The 20318-nt window shown below is 40.3% G+C and overlaps 1 protein-coding gene across 1 annotated transcript in view; it reads right to left on the minus strand.

The window, feature by feature from the left end:
• The window catches only part of RAD17 (RAD17 checkpoint clamp loader component), a 1292309-nt gene that overhangs the window by 488470 nt on the left and 783521 nt on the right, over positions 1 to 20318 (minus strand). Inside the window, exon 13 of the mRNA XM_044063883.1 lies at positions 6646 to 6792. Within this exon, the coding sequence (XP_043919818.1) occupies positions 6646 to 6792 (147 nt within the window). The remainder of the gene's footprint in view (positions 1 to 6645; positions 6793 to 20318) is intronic.

The raw sequence follows: 20318 nt of genomic DNA on the forward strand, positions 1-20318 counted from the left end.
CAGCTTTCACCGACCTTGAGAGAGACATCTGGGGGAGGTGGGTACAGCACTAGAAGCTGACCTAATGTTTGTGGCAGTCTTCTTAGCAGACAGCTGACCCTCAGGCAGGGAAGATTCCACTACTGTATCCTGTGCCAACAACTTAAGACACTGATTTTCCAGGTAGAAGGATAAGGAGAAGAGATGATTATGAAGAGTTTAAGAAATGAACACCTGACAAATAGGGCACAATGTATGGTTGTGAGAAGCACCTAAGCAAAACAAACACTGCTCGTGACGGTTCTTATGGAGAATATGTCACCCACACTGGCATTTTCCCTTTCTGGATGACATGCAACCCAAAAACAAAAAATGATAGGGAAGATAAGAAAAATCCCAACGGGGTACTTAGCTGAAGTGGCTTGGTAACCGGCAGATGAAAGAGCATTCAGACCAATTATCACAGATGGCGTTCGGACTGACTGCAAAGAAGTTCTGAGGAATCCACATCTGTGCATCACCTTTATGCCCTACACCACGAGAAGGGAGCATACGTGTGACTGGCGTCCCTATTTACAACCTAAGGCTTTGGTATACTGGCCGGATGTCGGGCTACCCTTGACATGGAATCCTTAATGTAATGAATACTGCCAACAGTGATATGGAAGGACATCACAAAGATCTTGTTGGACTCACTCTCACAGGACTGATTTCCTGGAGTAATTCTTGGACATTTCAGTTTGAAGAGCTTTACTTCCACAGGAAAAAGTAGATTTGCATCTAGATTTATTCCTGATATTTTGCACTTAGACTACTGTCTCAGCCAGGATATTTCTCAGGATTCTGAGTTTTATGGCTTCTATTATTCGCATGATCCCTCTTCCAAGACTCTACATAAAACTGGTGATGACCTTTTATTTCTGTTTTCCTAGCAATGTCCTTGTAAGGGCTTTAGCATTCCTCTTTCTGATGGCATGAATGCTTTGAAGGACTTTTTAGTCAGCTGAACTCAAGCTGACTTGCAGCTTGGGCACGTGGATGGTGCCTTGAAAGCTTTGGAAGCTGGCCAGCTGTTATAACCTTACCAGAATATAAGCTATATAGCCAAGGTTACTGCAGCAATGATCATTTGAACATCTACTGTTAAGGTTACTTGCACAACTGTACTTCCTATCATCTACAGGATAACAGAGCCCAGTCTTGCACCCTCTACTTTCAAGAGCAACTCAAACAAGGAAAAAGGTGGGGAAGAAAAAAAAAGTAGGGAACAGCTACTGCACGGGCATATAAAAAGCCTCAGTTCAAAGGTAAGGGAATTCCTCCCTCTACAGTAAACCTTGTTGGGACTGGGTTAACAGGAATGTATGCCCAATTCTATGAAGGGTCCAGACTCTGGAAAGGAAAAGGGGATTACTAGCACTAAGTCGCATGCCAGGATTCCCATGGACTCTTCAATGTCACTCAGAGACCAGAAGAATGCAAACAAAATGTAGCGAAGAAAACTGCCCCCTTCACTAAATCAACAGATAAATGTCTTGTATCCAGGAAATAATCCTCTAAAAATGACAGCCACTGCCCATAAAGCCTTACTCTAAGAAATGGCAATTTTACAGACATTTCCTCAGGCCCTTCTTCAACCAGGGATTATCTCAACCAGACCCTATCAATGTAGGCTTACTGTATTCACCTGCCACCTAAACCAGGACACATCTGCAGTACTCAAAATATGGCTGCCAAACACCACCATACCACAGCCATCATAGTATGGGAATGAAGTGGTCCTCCCTGACAACCTATCTTCAGAGGGCCCCTACTTGGCACCACATCAGGAAGGAATGAAATACAGACAGGAGCAGGGCACTGCTGAGGGTTCTAAGCTCCTATGCAGTAGAGACCAACACCTTCTAGCTATCCTGATTGTAGGAGAAAGGGGACTTTGATCTCCAAAGGCGAACACAGCTTCTGCAGCCATCCAGAAATTAAGCCTGCAGTTATCCAAACACAGTGTCACTCCAATTGATATCAAATAACTAATTCCCTAGGAGTAGCAACAGAAAAAAAGTGGTGCCTCTGGGCTTATAACATATTTTCCAATGATGGGACAACTGGAGCACCTGGAGGCACCTCTAACATGAACAACTGGGAAAGGAGCAAAAACAATCAAACTTAGTTGACAACCTCATTCCAGGATGTGCTGACCCAAATACATTGCATTACTACATTACATTAGCAAGTCCTATACCTGTCTTCAGCTACAAGAACAAGAGATCACTTAAACAAAGGCTATGTTATCCCAGGGCTGTAGGGGATGGGAGGAAGAATGAGCTAGTTAGTACAAAGAGATGCAATGCATGTGCTTTTTGTAACTATAATGATCAGTCCCCATCCTTTATGGATCCTGACACTGGAATAATTTTCTACATTACAGCAGCAGCAGATTGTAACACTAAACACTTACTATACTTGGCTCACTGCGAAAAATGTAGAATGTCTTGTATAGGAAAAACGAATAGACGTTTCAAAGAACGTATGAGGGCTCATGAGTATTGTATGAGGAAAGGTTTGGATTATAGTGCTATAGCAAAACACGTGAAGACAAATGCTGAAGATCATAAATTCTTCTTTCAGGTGTTGGAAGTAGTACAAGATAGTCTGAGGATGGAAGCTTAGTTAATAAAACATGCACTCAGTTACAACGAATGTTGAGGCTTAGAGCCCACAGACGTTCAGAGATGAAGAGTAGGAAGTTAAATAAATAGGCTTTATACTATTTTTTGTGTTTTATTTTGTATGTTTACATAGTATAACATTTTTTTATATCTACATAAGTTTTTATTATGTGATTTTTGTGAGTGTCTTGTGATTGGTTGATAGATTAATTGCATACACTATTTAATCAGTTCACTTCTGTTTTTATTTGGTCTGAAGAAGCAATTTATAATTGTGAAAGTGCTTACCATTTCATTAAAACTGTTTTTATTACGCACTCTCTCATCCTTTGGCAGCGTTTCTGTGCGAGTCTGCGTGTGTTTGTATTTTGGTGTTACATTCTCGCGCAGTTTATTACCTGGAGGGTAATCTTGTTGGACTGTAAACTCTTATAGAAATGTTTGATAGACATGGTGCTGAACTGTTGGAGTTCATTAAAAAATACAATAGTGAACGTATTGAAGTTTTGATAAATGAGGTTTCCAATTTAGAGCATGTTATTACGAACAACTTGTTTTTTGAATATCAACATAATTTTGATCAGGTTATAAAATTTGTGAATGACCATGCTGTTCAAATAACAAGGAGAAAGGAAAAAAATTGTTAAGAGACAGTAGAGACTATATAGAAGGCAGAGCTTATCCCTTGGGGAATAATTCTATTGCTAATATGGAGAAAGTGGGGGAAACAGCTTCCACTATACCACCTGACTATAACAACACAGGATATGAACAAGATGTTAACTTTAGTGGGGGTGAAACAGCCCCTTTAGGGAAATGCCAAGGGACCTTGTCCCCTGATTTACGGAGATCAGAGAGGATCAGGAATCAAAGGGGAAGAGGTTACACATCAGTCCCTACAACAGGCAGACCATAGAGAGGCAGAATGAACCCCAGAGGGAGGGGCTATAAACAAATCACTATTTAGAACAAACAGAGGTTTTTGATAATGACAAAATAACATCTGAAAATGAAGGTAGGGTATTGACGCAAAAGGATTTTCACATTTGTAATTATTCTGGTTTGGACATTAATATGACCTATTTTAAATTGTTTGAGAAAGGTTTTAAATTTGTTCCCTATATAGGGGTAACATAGCTGAAGTGATTTTGGACCTAAACTTTTTGTAAGGAAATTAAACCTTTCATATCTTTATAGAGACAATTCTAACTTCCCTACTACTTCTAACTTTAAAAAGGCAAGTACCATCAACCCCCCTTTACACAAGGTTCAGTTTACCTTTGAAAAAGTTTGTGAAAGAGAAATATACTTATTAGATCAAGAAAGGATTAGCGGCTTCCATAATTTGGATGCCGAGGAATGTTCCCTACTAGAAACATTGATTAGAGATAAAAAAATATTCATATTATGAAACCTGACAGGGTTGGGGGGTTGTGATCACCACTCAGACTGATTATGTCGGTAAAATTTTTAATATGTTACAAGATGAAACCCATTATCAGATTGCGTCTAGGAACAAGATTAATATTTCTTATAGAAACATTGACTTGTTCTTGGAAGACACTTTGTTACAAAGTATTAGTACATTTGAAATTCATGAATTTCTATTCAACAGGAACCCTAAGATTCCTTCAGCTTTCGGCATTCCCAAAACACAGACAAATGTATTAGACTCACCCTACAGATTAATTGTGGCAGCTCAGGGTTTCAAAACTTACCCCTTAGCTGTATATGTTGACAGAAAAACTGAAATCTTTACCGAGTTACCTCCCCCATATTCTACGTGATTCATGGGACCTCTTAGCCAAGTTAGATATCAACTTTTCAAAGAACATACTTGTTTTTTGACTACTGATGTGATCGATCGTTTTACCTGTATTCCCCACAACATTGGACTGGAGTTCTTTGAGGAAGCTATTATGGAACACACTTTTTGATGACTCACTTTTTTGTAGAACTTATAGACTTGATATTATGTAACAATTCTGTGCATTTTGAAGGGGAATTTTACAAACAGGCCAGTGGTGCTGCAATGGGGGCAGCTTGTACCCCCATTTTGGGAAAAAATATTTATTTTTAACTCTGGATTCACCAATTGTTAGTCATTTTATGCCGGACATCTTGATATATTTTTTGTTTGGACAGGAAACTTAGCCGATATTGAATCATTTCTTACATACTTGAACAACACCACTATTTTTTTGAAATTTACTCATCACAAAATGTTGTATACTACATATTTTTTGGATATTCACCTGGCTTTGGATTCTGGTGAACTGACATCTAGTGTATTCAGGAAAGAAACATTTTCCAACTCTTACCTTCACTTCAGCAGTGGTCACCCTATGTACTGTAAGAAGATTCTTGTCAAGGGTCAGCTCATTAGAGCAGCCAGAATAACATCCAATGACCTATGAGTTTGAGAATCTTGTCACTATGTTTATGAACAGAGGTTACCCTAAGAAACTATTAGAATCATTCAGAAGGGAAGTAATGGAGAAAAGGGATACTCATTTCCCATGTATTTTGGGAAACTCAATTTGGCAAAAGATTCAGGCATACATTCACTGGTCCATTTAAGTTACAGGAATTTTCAGTAGGGTATGGCCATTAAGTTTGACAGACTAAATAGTAGGGTAAAAAATATAATTTCTTGTAACTGGGCCATCTAAAAAATGGATGACGACCTTTACCAACATCATGGTGACAAACCTACCTTCATACATAAGGTGCATGATAACATCAAAGAAGTTTTGGAAAGGGGTAGATCAATAGGTTCCACCAAATGTGGCAGATGCAATTACTGCTACTACGTAGTTGAGAGGGATAAGGTTACGTTAAACTACGGTCAACAACCATTACTTGCAAGAGAGGAGACTGCAATTCAACAGCATTAGTCCATTTAGCACTCTGCAACCAATGTTATTGTTTTTACATTGCCAAGACAGAGAGGAGATTGGCTAAGAAGATTTATGAACATTTACATGACATTAAAAGGGCTAACCCAAATAACACATTATACAGACACTCTACAACTTGTGTAGGTTTTAAAAAAATTATGTACTGTATTTTGGAAGTTGTTCCAGTGGACGTCAGAGGAAGTGCCTGGGAAAATACATTAGAATACAAGGAACTCCTCTGGCAACTTAAGCTCAATGCTACTGTTACTCCAGGTCTTAATGACCACATTTCCTTGCAACCGGTACTTAGAATGAGAGCAGCTAAATTATTACATATTTTAATTATTTACTGTTAAAGATTTACTAAGTGTTTGAAGTTTTTGTACATATAATGTATTTAGTTTTTATTTTATATGCCATATTTTATGACTGAGGTTTGCTTTGAAATATTTTTTATTAAAGACGTTTATGGAGAGAGAATGTTACTTGACTTCCATTTTATTCACTGCTTTTAGAATTGTCTAATTAAAGCGAGTTAATTTGATTTCATTTAAGACTGAAAAGAAGAGGTGTGTATATACATGGTGAATAACCTTAAATTTTTTGTTCTGAAGTAGTACACGGTGATGGACGAAAGCACTTAACCAGTTAATAAATTGAGCTGTATTGTTATGTTTTTGCTTGGAAGTTCGTTTTATTTTATACACAGTTCAGTCCTTTTGCCTTAGACCTTGTTGGTAACGATTTCGTTGGTGGTTCTCAACCACTACGGTACTTAAATTATTCTTTTCTAGGTTAAGACAAACTAAGACTACTTGTACAGATTCTTCCACAGTTAGCTAAACCAGAATGTAAAGTCTCTTGAAAATTTTTTGGTTGGTAGTCACGTAAAAAAAAAAAAAGTAAAGTGTGATATTTCATATTACAATACTTTCATGTCTGTTGTTCATAACATATCACACAGCAATTACAGTAAAATGTATCAAAGACAAATTACTAGAACCACATACAAAACAATTACTCTGACTTATTTGGAGCCTGGTACTTACATTTATAAAATGTAAATGAAAAATAAACAAAACAAAACTGTGCCTTACACTCCACTCTGCAGTAAGAAAATCAGAAGTACTCAGATAGTCACTGGCTCGAACAACATCATCGATCTCTGTGAAGAAATCCAAGTAATTCTGGTGAAGGTACAGATGAAAAAGTTCCCCCGACACCTGAGATTTTTCTATTACCTCCTAAAAAGAATTAGATGGTTGCTGTCAGTTGACAGTATGACATCAAGCAGTAGATTAACCATGGATTTAATACTCATTAAAAAATTAACATATAGTAAAATAACTAATTTTCACATATGAAAACAAATGAATACCCCTCATTCATACTTAGAAAACGCATCATGACAGAGAAAAAAAAAAGTCTCCTCACTGGTTTAAACATAGTACAGTAATGACAAACCATAGCAACTTGCAATAAAGAAGGAGAAAGAATAGTTGTGTAAAATCTTACCATAACCATAGATGTCTTTTTCTTCTATATGCTGCAGTACTCATGACATGAGGGAAGCCCGCCAGTATACAAAAGTCTAAATGCTACCGTAGGGTATGTTCGATGCACACATCAGCTAGCATATGCGGTCACAAAGAGACGTTGAGTATGAATCAGACATCAGCATGTACCAACCTCACAAATGAATGCCGCAATGCACCAGCCTGATAAGGTGAGAAAACATGCAACCACGGACTAGGCAAGCATCAAGGAGAAGGCATGGGAGCAATACTGCAGCATATAGAAGAGATTTTACACAAATATTCTATGCCCTTCTATTCATATGCTGCAGTATTCATAACATGAGGGAGAGTGCCAAGGCTCATGCAGAGGAAGAGCTGGGAGGAGGTGCAGAAACACATTCCACAAAGCCATAAAGAATAGCTCAGGCAGAACCCGTCCTGGACCTGGAAATGACATACAGTTTACAGTGCTTGGTGAAGTTATGGACAGACCACCAAGTAGCTGCCTTCAAGATAGAGGCAGTGTCCAAGCCTTTAAAGAAGGCCCCAGAAGAGAACATTGCCCTAGTGGAATGTGCCTTCACAGGTGAAGAGAGATTATTTCCATTGGCTGAGTAACAAAGAAATAGTTTTAGAAATCCAGGGGGAAACAGTTTTTTGGAAACAGGTTGGCCCAGGGTCCTTGGGTGACAGGAAACAAACAATCGTTCGGACTTACAGATAGGCAACTCAGATACTACTTGAGCAAAACTAAGCCTGTGTACGTTCAAAGTGTGAAGAATCCTCTCACTGGAGGATTGGGGAGAAAGAAAAACGGTACGAGATTGATACACTGATTACGGGATATCTCACTGACCACCTTGGGCATAAAGGATGGGTTAGTCCGAAGAGAAACTTTGTTCCTATGAAACACTCTGAAGGGAGAGGAGGACATAAGGGCTTGCATCCCAGAGACCCTTCTGGCAGAGGTAATAGCCACTAGGAGAACTATTTTCCTTGTACAATGCTGGAGGGAAGATGACATTGCTGGTTCAAAGGGGGATAGGGTAAGTTTCTCCAGGACAAAAACTGAGATCCCAAGAGGAACCGGTTTCCTTGGTGGTCTAATATGAAGGATGCCTTTCAGGAACATCTTAACTTCCAGTCTGGAAGCTAAAGGAGGAGACGTTGGTACACATGCAGAGATGGGGGGAAAGATGTGCCTTGACAGAAGAATAAGACAAGCCACTCTTCATTAATTCACACTGATAGGACAAAACCACTGGGACCTCTACTAACAGTGGATGCAAGTGTTTTTTGAGACACTAGATGGAAAACCTCTTCAATTTGGAGACATTGGATTTACTAGTAGTGGATTTTCTGGCCTCCTGCAGAACTTGTAGCACATCCTCAGTATTAAGGCATTTGAAGGGAATTAAAGACCTATCACCCAAAGTGTCAAGCTTAGGGTCAACATCTGTGGATGCACTAGAGTTCCCTTGTCCTCTGTGAGTAGGGTCCATCCTGTGGGATAGCTTGTGTCGTCTGCCCTTGGCTAAATATAGGAGGAGGGAGAACCAATGCAAGATTTTTGGCTGTTCCTGCTTAATTTTCAGCAGGACCTTCTGGATAAGTGGGAATGGGGGGAATGCACACAGAAACATCCACTTCCATGTAAAGGATAGCGCATCTACCTTCCATGGTCAAGGATGTGGGATCCTGGCACAAAACTTGGGAAGTGGTCTGTTCATGGGGGAGGCAAAAAGATCTGAGGAATACACCAAAGATGGACCAGATCCAGAAACGCATCCCTGTTTAACATCCACTTGTGCGATTGAGTCATGGACCTGCTGAGTGTGTCTGCCATCACATTCTGAGCTGAGGGAATGTAAACAGTCTGAAGAGAAACCTTGCTCTGTTGGGCTAGTTCCCAGGCATTTAATGCCAGTCTGCAGAGGATATAGGACTTTGTTCCCCCCTGCTTACTGAGGTACCAGAGGACTGTGGTATTGTCTGTGAACCACCTTAGAACCCCTTGTGAGATCCTGGACTTGAAGATTTTGAGGGTGAAGATCAAAGCCCTCATTTCCTTTATGTTGATGTGCTCTCCTCTGTCTGAGCTGGGGACCACACATCCCTGACCTTCCAGTGTTCCAGTTGCACCCCAGCCTGTGTCTGACACATCTGTGTACAGATCCTGGGTGGGGGAAAAGGTTGAAGGGGTAGGCCTGAATTCCTTGAGACCTGGAGAATCCACCACATTAACTTTTATCAAACAGGGTAGGACGAGGACAACAAATTTCAGAGGGTGACAGTGTTGCTTCCAAACTGTTCTCAGGAACCATTGAAATTTCCTCATATGTAACCTGGCAAAAGGAAGCCTGGGAACAGTTGAGGGCATGAACCCCAGGAGGCACAGGAACTCCTTGGTAGTCAGAGACTGAACAGGTAGCAGGTCCTGGAAGTAGGAGGTAAGGGACTGGACCTTTTCTGAGGGTAAACAAGCTATCATACTGTTTGTTAGAATCATGCACCCAAGGAAGACATTATCTTAGGAAGGGATCAGGGAAGACTTCTGAAGGTTGATAGCAAATCCTAGCCTTTTCAGAAGGGACATTGTGCACGAGAGTCTCTCCAGAAGGGTGTCTGCAGATGGAGCCTGGAGAAGCAGGTCATCTAGATATGGAAATATCTGTATGCCCTGTAGCCTGCAGTAGGCTATGACAGGCACTAAACATTTTGTGAATACCCTCGGTGCAATAGATAGACCAAAGGGCAAAGCACAGAACTGAAAATGAGAGGAAGCAACAGAAAAGCGAATAAATTGCCTGAACCACTGGTGAATGGAGATATGAAGGTAGGCATCTTTGATGTCCAATGACACCATGAAGGCCTGGCGAAGGATAAGTGGGAGAAGAGTAGGCAATGTCAACATGTGAAAGGTGGGGACTTTCAGAAATGTGTTTAAATGGGAAAGGTAAAGGATGGGCCTCCAACGGCCATCCTTTCTTGGAACCAGAAACATCCTGGTGTAAAATTATTTTCCCCTTTAAGAGGATGGTACCTCCTGGATAGTGCCCTGAGAAAGAAGAGAGGAAAGGACTAGTGCAAAGAATTCCAATTGGTCTTGTGGAGGTTATAGGATACCTTTGAAGGAAGGAGGGGTTCCCCATACCATGAAATAGTCTTGACTGATGATGGAAAGGACCCAAGAGTCCTGGGTTATCTGTTTCCAAGCTGGGAGGGAAAGGGAGAGGCGAAGAGAAAGGGGAGTAGATGTCTCTGGAGACAGGTAGTCAGACTACCAGGTTTAGCCTGAAAAGGCTGTTTCTATGAAGGTGTGGAAGCAGCAGACTTAGAGGGAGCCTGTCACCTGGAATCCCTCTTACCTTTGGATGGAAGAGTTCTAGTTGCTTTCTTTACAAAGGTGGTTCTGGCTAGGTAGTTCCTCTGGAAGCAGGGAACAGGGGAGACAAAAATGTGTTTTAAATCCTGGAGTTCCTTACCCTTTTCCTGAAGAGTTTTTAAAAGCTCTGCAGCTGCACTGCAAAATAAAGCTTTAGTGTCCAGAGGGGCATCCACTAGCTTAGCTTTGATGTCATCAGGTAAAGGTTGTAGTCCAAGCCATGAATACCTTCTCAGAACCAACCCAGAAGTGGCAGCCCTGGCTGAGGCCTCCAGAGCATCATAACTGCATTTGATGTAGAGCCTGGTAACCTGGGTGGAGGAATTTAGGATGGTTGAGAGCTTGGCTTTAGTGGGCGAATCCAGGAGCTCTGATAGGAGTTTCACTGCAGAGACCTGGCAGCAATTCCACTTAAAGAAGTCCTTCATCTTCAAGATGGTCTCCCAACAGGAAATATCCTCCCCTCAGGAGAATCCATACCATTAGATTCCTCCTCTGGGGAGGCATACCCCAGAGGAGAGGCAATTTGTGTAGAGTAAAGCAAGGGATTCATACTCTGATGAATCCTCCTTCTCAGAAGAGATGTCCTCTGAAGGCCTCTTCATGGGGTGTAAGCAGGAGGAAAAGCTGGCGAGAAATGGATGGGGCTGTGGTCTAGTGGAGGGCCATGAAAGCATTAAAAAGGCCGTGTGTAAAGGCCTGCCAGTCAGGTACTTGGTCTTGAGGAACCAGGGAAACATGTTTAGTTTTAAGCTTCTTCTTTTTTGGAGCCTCAGGAGCCAGGTGATGAAAAGGAGATGGGCCAGATGTCAGGCGACATGCAACGATGTCTGTAGGAACATCCTCGTGCACAGCAATTTGAGTGATGCTATGTGGGCCCTCAGTGATAACCAGCCATGGTTCCCACCCATGGCACCCGTATCAGACGCCTTTAACTCCCTCTGGGATGTGCTTGCAGATTCCTTGATGGTTTCCACGGTGGTACCTGTCTACAGATTCTGAAGCAGCCTCCGGGCCTTCATCAGCTTTGGGAGGAACACCCGAAATAGAAGGAGCAGCAGGTGGGTCAGGCAGAGACTTCTTGGCCTTCTTGAGTTGCGGCTCATCTGAAGGACCCGAAGTCGCCTCCATATCTCACGCTAAGCGCTTAAGGCACTGATTTTCCAAATATAACCTAAGAGAAGCTAGATGGCTGCAAAGGGTTTTGGGACAAAGGTCTTACAAATAACGCAGGAGGTGTGGTCATGATCTGGACCTAGGCAAAACAAACAAAGGTCGTGAGAGTCTTCATGTGGAATCTGCCTTCCACAATGACACCTGCCTTTCCTAGCTGACATGTAGTCACTAAAACAAACACAGTAGCCAAAAGGAATAAAGAAAAAAAAAACAATGGGGTACTTATCTGAAGCATATAACAGGATTTCTCTGGCAAGCGATGACTAGAGCTGGCAATGGGATAGGTGGCAGAAAAGTTCTGAGGTTGGTATGTGCTGACGTTCACTTTATACTCAACGTCTCTTTATGACTGACATACTCTAGCTGACATGTGGTGGCGCACGTACCCTATGGTAGCATTTAGACTTTGTATACTGGCCGGACGTACGAGTCAGCCTGAGGCAGACTTTCCTCATGTTATGAATACTACAGCATATGAACAGAAGGACATCTCAATATTGCTTCACCTATAATAGGTACTCTGTGTAGCAAATGGGTCCTCTACTCCTGACAGAAGCCTTCACTCAAGAATACTGTCAATATTTCCAAGCTAGCATTGTTGTATGCAATTCTTTAACAAGAGAAAAGAATAGCCTTTATGATATTACTAAGTAGCATCTCAACTTAATTCCATTTTCTTATAGGAAGAAGATGCAATCACCAGTGAACTGATAACACTCCCACCACCACAAAGGTTAGATCCTAGAAAAGAGACAACGAGGGAGGTTCAAGGGTTTGCCAACAGTGGCAAACTCAACTAACACAAGGGGGGGGGGGGGACACAAGTGACTGTTACTCTCATTTATTTATTTAACATTTGTTTACTGAGAAAGTCCGACTTGGAATGAGACAATTTTCAGCCGAGGCCCTGGGAGAAACGGTCCAGACACGTCTTTGAAATGTGGGAGGGAAACTGGAGCACCCAGAGGAAACCCACACAAACAGAGGGAGGACATGCAGACTCCGCACAGAAGGCACTCCAGCCGAGAATCGAACTAAAGAATCTCTTACTGTGAGGTGACAATGCAAACCGCTGCACCACTGCGCCGTCCATGCAAAAAAGGCTTCCAGCATCATAAGTTACTGTGAAGGAGGGAAAGCTCCGAGTCTGGAAACAATTCTCTTACAGATTCAGTTCTCAACAAGCACCAAACTAGAACTAAATGCCAAAACAGTAGTAAACAAAAACAAGCCACCTTAGATCGAACAGCCAGAAAAACGTCAATCAAAAAATACTTGGCTGCAGCCATGGAGGCTACTATATTTCTTGAAGAATTTCTCTAATACTTTGGTGTATCTGTTTTCCAGTTCTTAAAAAAGACATTTGAAAATACATTTTCTTGGAAGTCAACATGATTATACATTACAGGTATATTCACACTGCATCTGATGATCTGAGAGGAAGCCTTCTGCAGTGGGCAACTGTTGGAATTTCCTCTTGATATCTTCAATTAGGCACATTTTTTTATTACCACGTTCAGACACCCTCACCTATATTCTTAGACAAAATTCCACATCAAAACAACTTCAATAGGAGTAAAGAAAATGGGTCCCTATCAGACGATCGAAATGCTGTTTCCGCGAATATGAAATGATTGACACGTATTGCGCGAACTACGTAAACGCCGAACATCCAAAACAGCAAAATCCGAAATGTCGAAGTGTTTTGGTTGGCCCGTCTGTGGTATAGCTCCGTAAGCTAAGTGTGCGATAGGTATGGACCTTAGGGTAGGGCACGGGTTAAGGTAAGTGTATAGATAAGTAATGTATGAAAGATTTAGTGTAGTGTTAGAAGTAGGGTTTTGTTAAATGTATTTATGTGTATTTATTTTGTTAGGGTATATCTCCGTAGGGGAAGTGTGCGGTAGTTACGGACCTTAGGGTTAGGGAGGGGTTAAGGATAGTGCATAGATAGTTGCGTATGTGGGGTTTAGTGTAGTGTTAGAAGTTGGGTTTTGGTGCTTTACTTTAGGGTTAGGAGTAGGGTTTGGTTAGTGTTTGTATGTGGTTTATTTATTTTGTTTGGGTAAGAAGTATGTAGCGGGTGTGGTGTGGTTGGCCAACTATGACTGTTCGATGTTTTAAATTTCACGGTTTAGTGCGTTCGGTGTATTAGCGGTTCGATTAATACATGTCGTTTTTTTGGTATTCACTGTATTGGATTTTCACGGAACAGATATAGACCCAAAGAAAATGACAGTCAGCAGATTCTAAAGAAGACAAGCCTACAAATGTAAGATGTGAACTTTAAAAGAGTAATACATTTACTTTCTGCTCCAAGGGAATATATATATATATATATATTTATATATTCCAGCAATGTGTCACTCAACTTCCTTTACAAATTATACTAAGTCCAGAAGTATACCCACTGGTTTAGAAAACCAGTCAGTAAACAGCAAGCCATCAGGCAAAGACTATGTACTGGTGGATCTAAACATTTTATGACTGGCACCACTCGGCATGATAAATTATTCCTATATTGGAAGTCAGGACTCCAACAAGCAGTTTACGAATCTTAAGGGGGCAGGAGTCCCTGTATCTCCAAATAACCACCACTACTGGGTGTAGCACCTTCACAGCTGAAAGTTGTTGTCTTTCCTGAGAGGCAACTAAAAAGGTAATAGAAAAAGGTCATGAGAAAAAAAACAAACAAAAAACATACAGCTATTTCAACTAGTAGCCATTTGAAAGGTTGGAACTAGCACTGGCGAGTCCAGTAATATGGAGAGTGAAATACTGAAAATTTGGACTTACAGTCATTTCTTGGACTATTCCTTTTTCTCAAGGCATGGCTATCTCAACGCTGGTATACAAGTCTGGGGGGGGGGCTTCCCCCACATGGAGAGGAAAGGGAATTAACCCCCCCAAAAGAATTTTAAAGGAGAAAAGTGACATTCAGCATTTTCTCATATTTTCTGGCTTTTTTTGGCATGCTGGGACTCAGCATTCTGAGTTTCTACATTTCAATAGGCAACCATTTCAACCAGAACCAATCAAGCAAAAGTAACTAAACTTTGTCCTGAAATGCCTTCTAAACAGCCTCCTAAGTCAAGAAAAAAGGAAACAAAGATCCAAAGACCTTGATGACCATCCAGCATATAAACGTCCAGGATCTCCTTTGGAAGACAAGTAATGTAAGTAGTATGAAGACAGAAAGGAAATCCAGGAGTGGAGACCTACCACAAAAAAAACATACAAATTAAGTAAACCTTGATGGTGCAACTGTCCAATCAAATCCAAGCGAGATATGTTGCTGAACTTTGTCAAAAGACTGAAGGGCTGCACTGAGGTAGATATTCTCTGAAAAAGTCCCAGCTTTTAGACAGCCAGTGGCTTTCACTACTAGGGAAATTTTTCGTATTTGGTTACATTCCCCAGTACTATGGGAGAATACTGAAAGTTAAACAAGTTTTTCTACTCCATTTTTTAATGTTTTCAACAAAATCTTCCAATAAACAACACATCTCTATAGACTTTAAAGCAGTATAGCTTGAAAGATCAAAACCTCACCTTAACAGGAAACAGAAAAGAAGTCCACCACAGTTTCACACATACATGAAAGCTATTTGAAGCGTCTTACATGAAACCATATATGCTGCACCATGATGATCCTTACAATTTTCTCAGGCTCTTAACAGGATGACGGTTAAATTTCATGCAAATGAAATACATGTGAACAACCAAAGTAAATCTCAGTCAGGACAAAAGGTGTCTGCTTCATGTAAAAAGTATGCAAGTACATGTGAATGAGTGCACATATATGTACAGACAAATATACAAAAAGGGATATGGAGTTTAACAACTGAAGTAACTGTTAATCTGGGTGTTTTGCGAAGGAATTTTGCGATAAGTAAAGGTGAGTTCCAATACTCCAAAAGTACCAGATATTTACTACACCCCAGATCCCAATGTATTCAATTTATCTGTTTTCATTTCGTTTTTTGTTTTTGTTTCTCTTCAGAATTTTTCCTGTATCCTTTTAATGTATTGTCTGTTATGTTTGCCCTTATTTATTTGTACATTGCTTGGGATCAACAACTTGAACTTGTAAGCTTTTGTTGGCAATACTTTGCCTTAATTTGAATGGAATACACCATGTTTCCCTGTAAACATATTTAGTTGAGGTGTATTAGGTTTGTAAATGGAATGCTTGGTGTAATAGTAGATTATCCCCAAAAACTCATTTTTGGTGGGTTTTTTTTTTTTTTTGATTGGTCATGGGGCATGTCTGCAGACTCAAAAGATTTCAATTATAAAGGCATATGTGTTAGTGAGAGTTCATAAGAACCATCAGGATAAACAGTAGAACCTCTAAGTTGACCCCCCAAAGAACTGTAACAAACTGGCCAACAAAAGGAACTAGGTCTACTGTACTGATACGTACATGCACTTTGCTTTCTTGTACAGCTTTTATTGGAAAATATCATACATAATCAAAACACAGTAAAATCATACATGCAGTATACAAAATCAATACATTTACTGTTTTCTCATGGTTTAATCATTCTTTCTGAAAAGAGAGTCAGTCGTGGTCTGTTTCTTAGTCTTATTACAAAGGTAAGTGGAGAAAGAACTCTCAATGCTGACGTCACCACTCAGCATACCTGGGCATTTTCCCACAGTAAATGACTTCAGCTGCATTATCAGATGCCTGACATCCTCTTCTTTTGGCGTCTCTGCAATTTCTGTCTCATCCTCACTTGCTTCTTCCACTTCACCAGCTGCTTCATGCACTTTTACACTGGTCTGGACTTCAGTCAATATCGCTTGGAAAATTGCTTCTGGGTCATGTTCATTACAGGTTGCCACCTCATCATCCACTGCAACAAAACCTTCAAAATCTACTCCTTCGAATTCTGCCATGGGAGATGGACTGTCTGATGGGGCCAAAACATTGTGCTCTTGGGTTGTGACAAATCCAACTTTCTTGAAACACTTTTGTATTGTTTCTGGCTGAACTTTATTCCAAGCAGAAGTGATACAGAGGACAGCATCCACAGCATTAACCTATGCAGCGAATGAAGGTGCTTCCACAGATGGACCACAGGTTTATGTTTTAGTAATGACCCACTGCAGGAGCTGGGCTCAGTAGTGCATTTTAAATGTTTTGATGATGTTTTGGTCAAGAGGCTGGATTTCTGAGGTTGTGTGTGGAGGCAGAAATTTCAGTGTCAGGTTGTGAGATAATTCACTTGCAGGTGGCCAGGACAGTTGTCTACTGTCAGTAGAATGGATAGTTTGTTCTTCATTTCTCGGTGGATACCCCTTACCTACTCCTCAAATAGGGCACCACTCATCCATGTGCATGTTTGCTCTCCAAGTGATGGGGAGGTCTTTTGACAAGTTCTTGAATATATGTGGCTTTGCTGATTTACCAATCACCAAGGGCTTTAGATTTTCTCCAGTTGAGCTAGCAGAAAGCAGAACTGTGAAACGTTCTTTGGAAAGTTTTCCGCTCTTACATTTGTTACCCTTCATAACGAGGCTCCTATCAGGCATTGCCTTGAAAAAGAGTCCGCACTCATCAGTGTTAAAGATGTCGTCATCTTTGAAGCCTCTGACAAAGTCTGTGAATTTTCTGATGAACTCTCCCACAATTTCTAGGGGATCATCATTGGATTTACCACACAAACCTTTCTAGGAGATCTTGTGCCGTAGTTTAAATTTCTCGAGCCAACCACTTGGTGCTTGGAAATCTCACATCCCGAATTCCTGTGCGAATTTTTTAGCAACTTCTTGGATCATTGGCCCTGAGATTCAGGTGTTAACTGCTCTCAATTGTTTGAACCAGCTTAATATGGCTTCATTGACTTCGAGGGAAGTTTTCTTCCTTTTCAGCTGTACGTCTCTGCTTTGCTTACAATAATCTCTCCAAGTACTCATGCTTACATTTTTGGATGTTGCTAACTGTGGTCTTGCTAACACCAAAATATTCCACAGTCTTTCTTTGGCTGGTGCTTTCCAGAAAATGTAGATGAACCTTTTTCTTCAATGTCCGCTCTGAGTTCTTTCCTTTGGGTTATCATATTTCAAGTAGTTGTAAATTTTTTCAGTGATTGTAGGATGCACCTACAATTCAGACCAGTCCTTCATGTTGAAAAAATTTCAGCAATACATGATAAACAGAACATTAGGCCTAATCCAACATGTGGTAATAATAAAATATGAAAAAAGAACTTATACTAAAGGAAAAATAATACAACAAAGGGGCAAAGCCCACACCTTCTACTCCTTGGTGTAGAGTGGATTCAACTGGTCAAGTTACAGAGGGTAAATTAATACTGTGTGTCACAGTCCAAGTGGTCAAGATACAACTTACAGAGGTGGTCAATCTAGAGAGGTCAGTCTTCCATTGAGTACATGTGGTACATGTCCGGTCTATGAAAATTAGGCTAACCTAAGGAGATGGCAATGTAGGGAGGTGGTCAACTATGGAGGTTCTACTGTATAACAAATTTTTGTTAGCACTAGTGTTTATTTTGTAGAAGTTTTTGCTTTACTTTTTTTTTTTTTTAATTTTTGCATGGATGGGCGCATAAGATTTAGACAAGTGGATCCATTCAGGTGTCGGATAGGGGATAGTGGTTAAAGGGACAGACTAATCTACATGGCTGGCTTTGGAGGGGTCTTCAGTAGCTTGAATTTGTAGGAAGAGTTGGTGTCTAGAAGTAATTTTTTCCCTTTGTGGGGCACCATTATGCATTCTCAGATTAAGGGGATTTTTTTTATTTTCACTGAATCCTTTAAAAGAAAATCTGCACTTATATTATGGGAATGTTTTACTTATTTGCATTGTTTTATATTTGGGTTTTAGATTTATGTATATGTGTATTAGATGAGATACAAGTGCATCTTTGTGCAAATATAAATATTATTTTTTAGAGGTGGTGTGTGCGCATTTCCTCTTTTCATTATTTATTGTGCCTTGTGTGCTGCTGTTATAGTTATGTATATTGCTAATGTTGCATTTTATTTAGCTGTACTGCTTGTTTGACGTGCTGTTCTTTGCCTATTGCTGATCTCTGTCTGCATTTGATTTTGAATTAAAGTTATTCATTTAAGGTTTGGTTACTTCTATTTCTTTATTTTTTTCCTACATTGCATTTTATAGATTCATAGATTAGTACTAGGCTAACTACCCTTGCAAACTATTTTAAGCCTAGCAAATTATCCCCTGTGAGATTCAAACCCTGCACCTTGTGTTTCTAAGGCAAACACCTTAACCATTAGGCCACCCTCCCAACCCTTTTCTTTTAAGTTTTTGTTTTTTTGGAGTTTTAAAAGGGTTTGGCTAGTAAAGACTTCCTTTGCAGACAATGACTAACATCCAGCAAATTAGTGGGAGGAGCTGAGAAATTGCATTCCTTATTTAACTAGAAATATTTACAGGCATCTTTATTTAACTGAAGTGCTTGTTTGGCTTGCTGATCTCTGCGTGCATTTGCTTTTTGAACTGAAGTTATTTTATTTAAGGTTTGGTTACTTCTGCTTTTTGTTTGTTATGTTGCAGTTTAAGTTTTTGTTCTTTTGGAGTTTTAAGAGGTCTTGGCTAGGGTCAAGTTAGACAAGCTAGAAAAGAATTCCCTTGCACACAGTGAATAACATCCAGCTAATTGTTGGGAAGAGCCGAGAAATAGCATTCCTCATTTAACTAGAAATATTTAGACGCATCTTTATTTAGCTGTAGTGCTTGACTTGCTATTCTCTGACTATTGCTAATCTCTGTCTGCATTTGATTTTTCCCATCCCCCCACCCTACTGCTGTTGTACTCAAACCTGGTGGCTTTTAAGCTCCCCACCTCTACTATAAATCTGATTGTGGACATCCCTTCCAGTTCAATCTCATTAGCTCATTCTACTGAGCAAAGAGATAAATAAGTTAGGAATGCCCGTCCCCTTAGTCTCAAACTTGAATTACCTTCTGCTTTCTCCTTTTCCACTTACTTAACAAAATTGCACTTTATTCAGCTGCTTTTACTGTATCTGTGCTTCTTCCCATTTTATTACTTTATTTAGCTTTTTGCTGCACATTCTTACAGTGTTCAGTTAAATTTAATCAGCTGCATTTATTACTGCTTGTTGGTACACTGATTAAACTGTTATTCTAAGGCTCTTAGATTTGATTTAAGCGCTTCAGCTTCAAACTAGTTATCTTACATAAGGAAGGCTTGTGGTCTACACTCTTGTGGCAGGACAGAATAGCCTATACCCTTCTGAGCTGGGAACTGCTGGTTGAAGTCTTATTCTGTCTGTTATTCTAAAAGTGTCTTAGCTCTGGTTTAAGCACTTGGGCTCCAAACCAGCTATTTTACATTAGGAAGGTTTGTGGTCTACACTCTTGTGGGAGGAGAGGGTAGTCTCTACCCATCTGAGCTGGGAATTGCTGGTGAAAGCTTATTGTGCCCATTATTCTAAGTGTCTTTGTTCTGGCCTGTGGTCTGCACTCTTGTGGTATTACTGTCTAGACAGATTTTTTTGTAACTACTAGAGCATCTAGTTGCTTACAGCTGAGCATTGCTTATCAAGTTGCTTATCTTACTGACTTGTTCAATATTTAAGCTTTCCTCATTCCTTGCTAGTAGATCAGTGGTAACGGATATGCACTTCCTGACTCTCTCTATAGCCAGTCTGGTAGAGATGGGTGCTCTGA

The sequence above is a fragment of the Protopterus annectens genome, chromosome 2.part2, assembly GCF_019279795.1.
Source record: "Protopterus annectens isolate FY-2018-M chromosome 2.part2, PAN1.0, whole genome shotgun sequence".
NCBI lineage: Eukaryota > Metazoa > Chordata > Ceratodontiformes > Protopteridae > Protopterus > Protopterus annectens.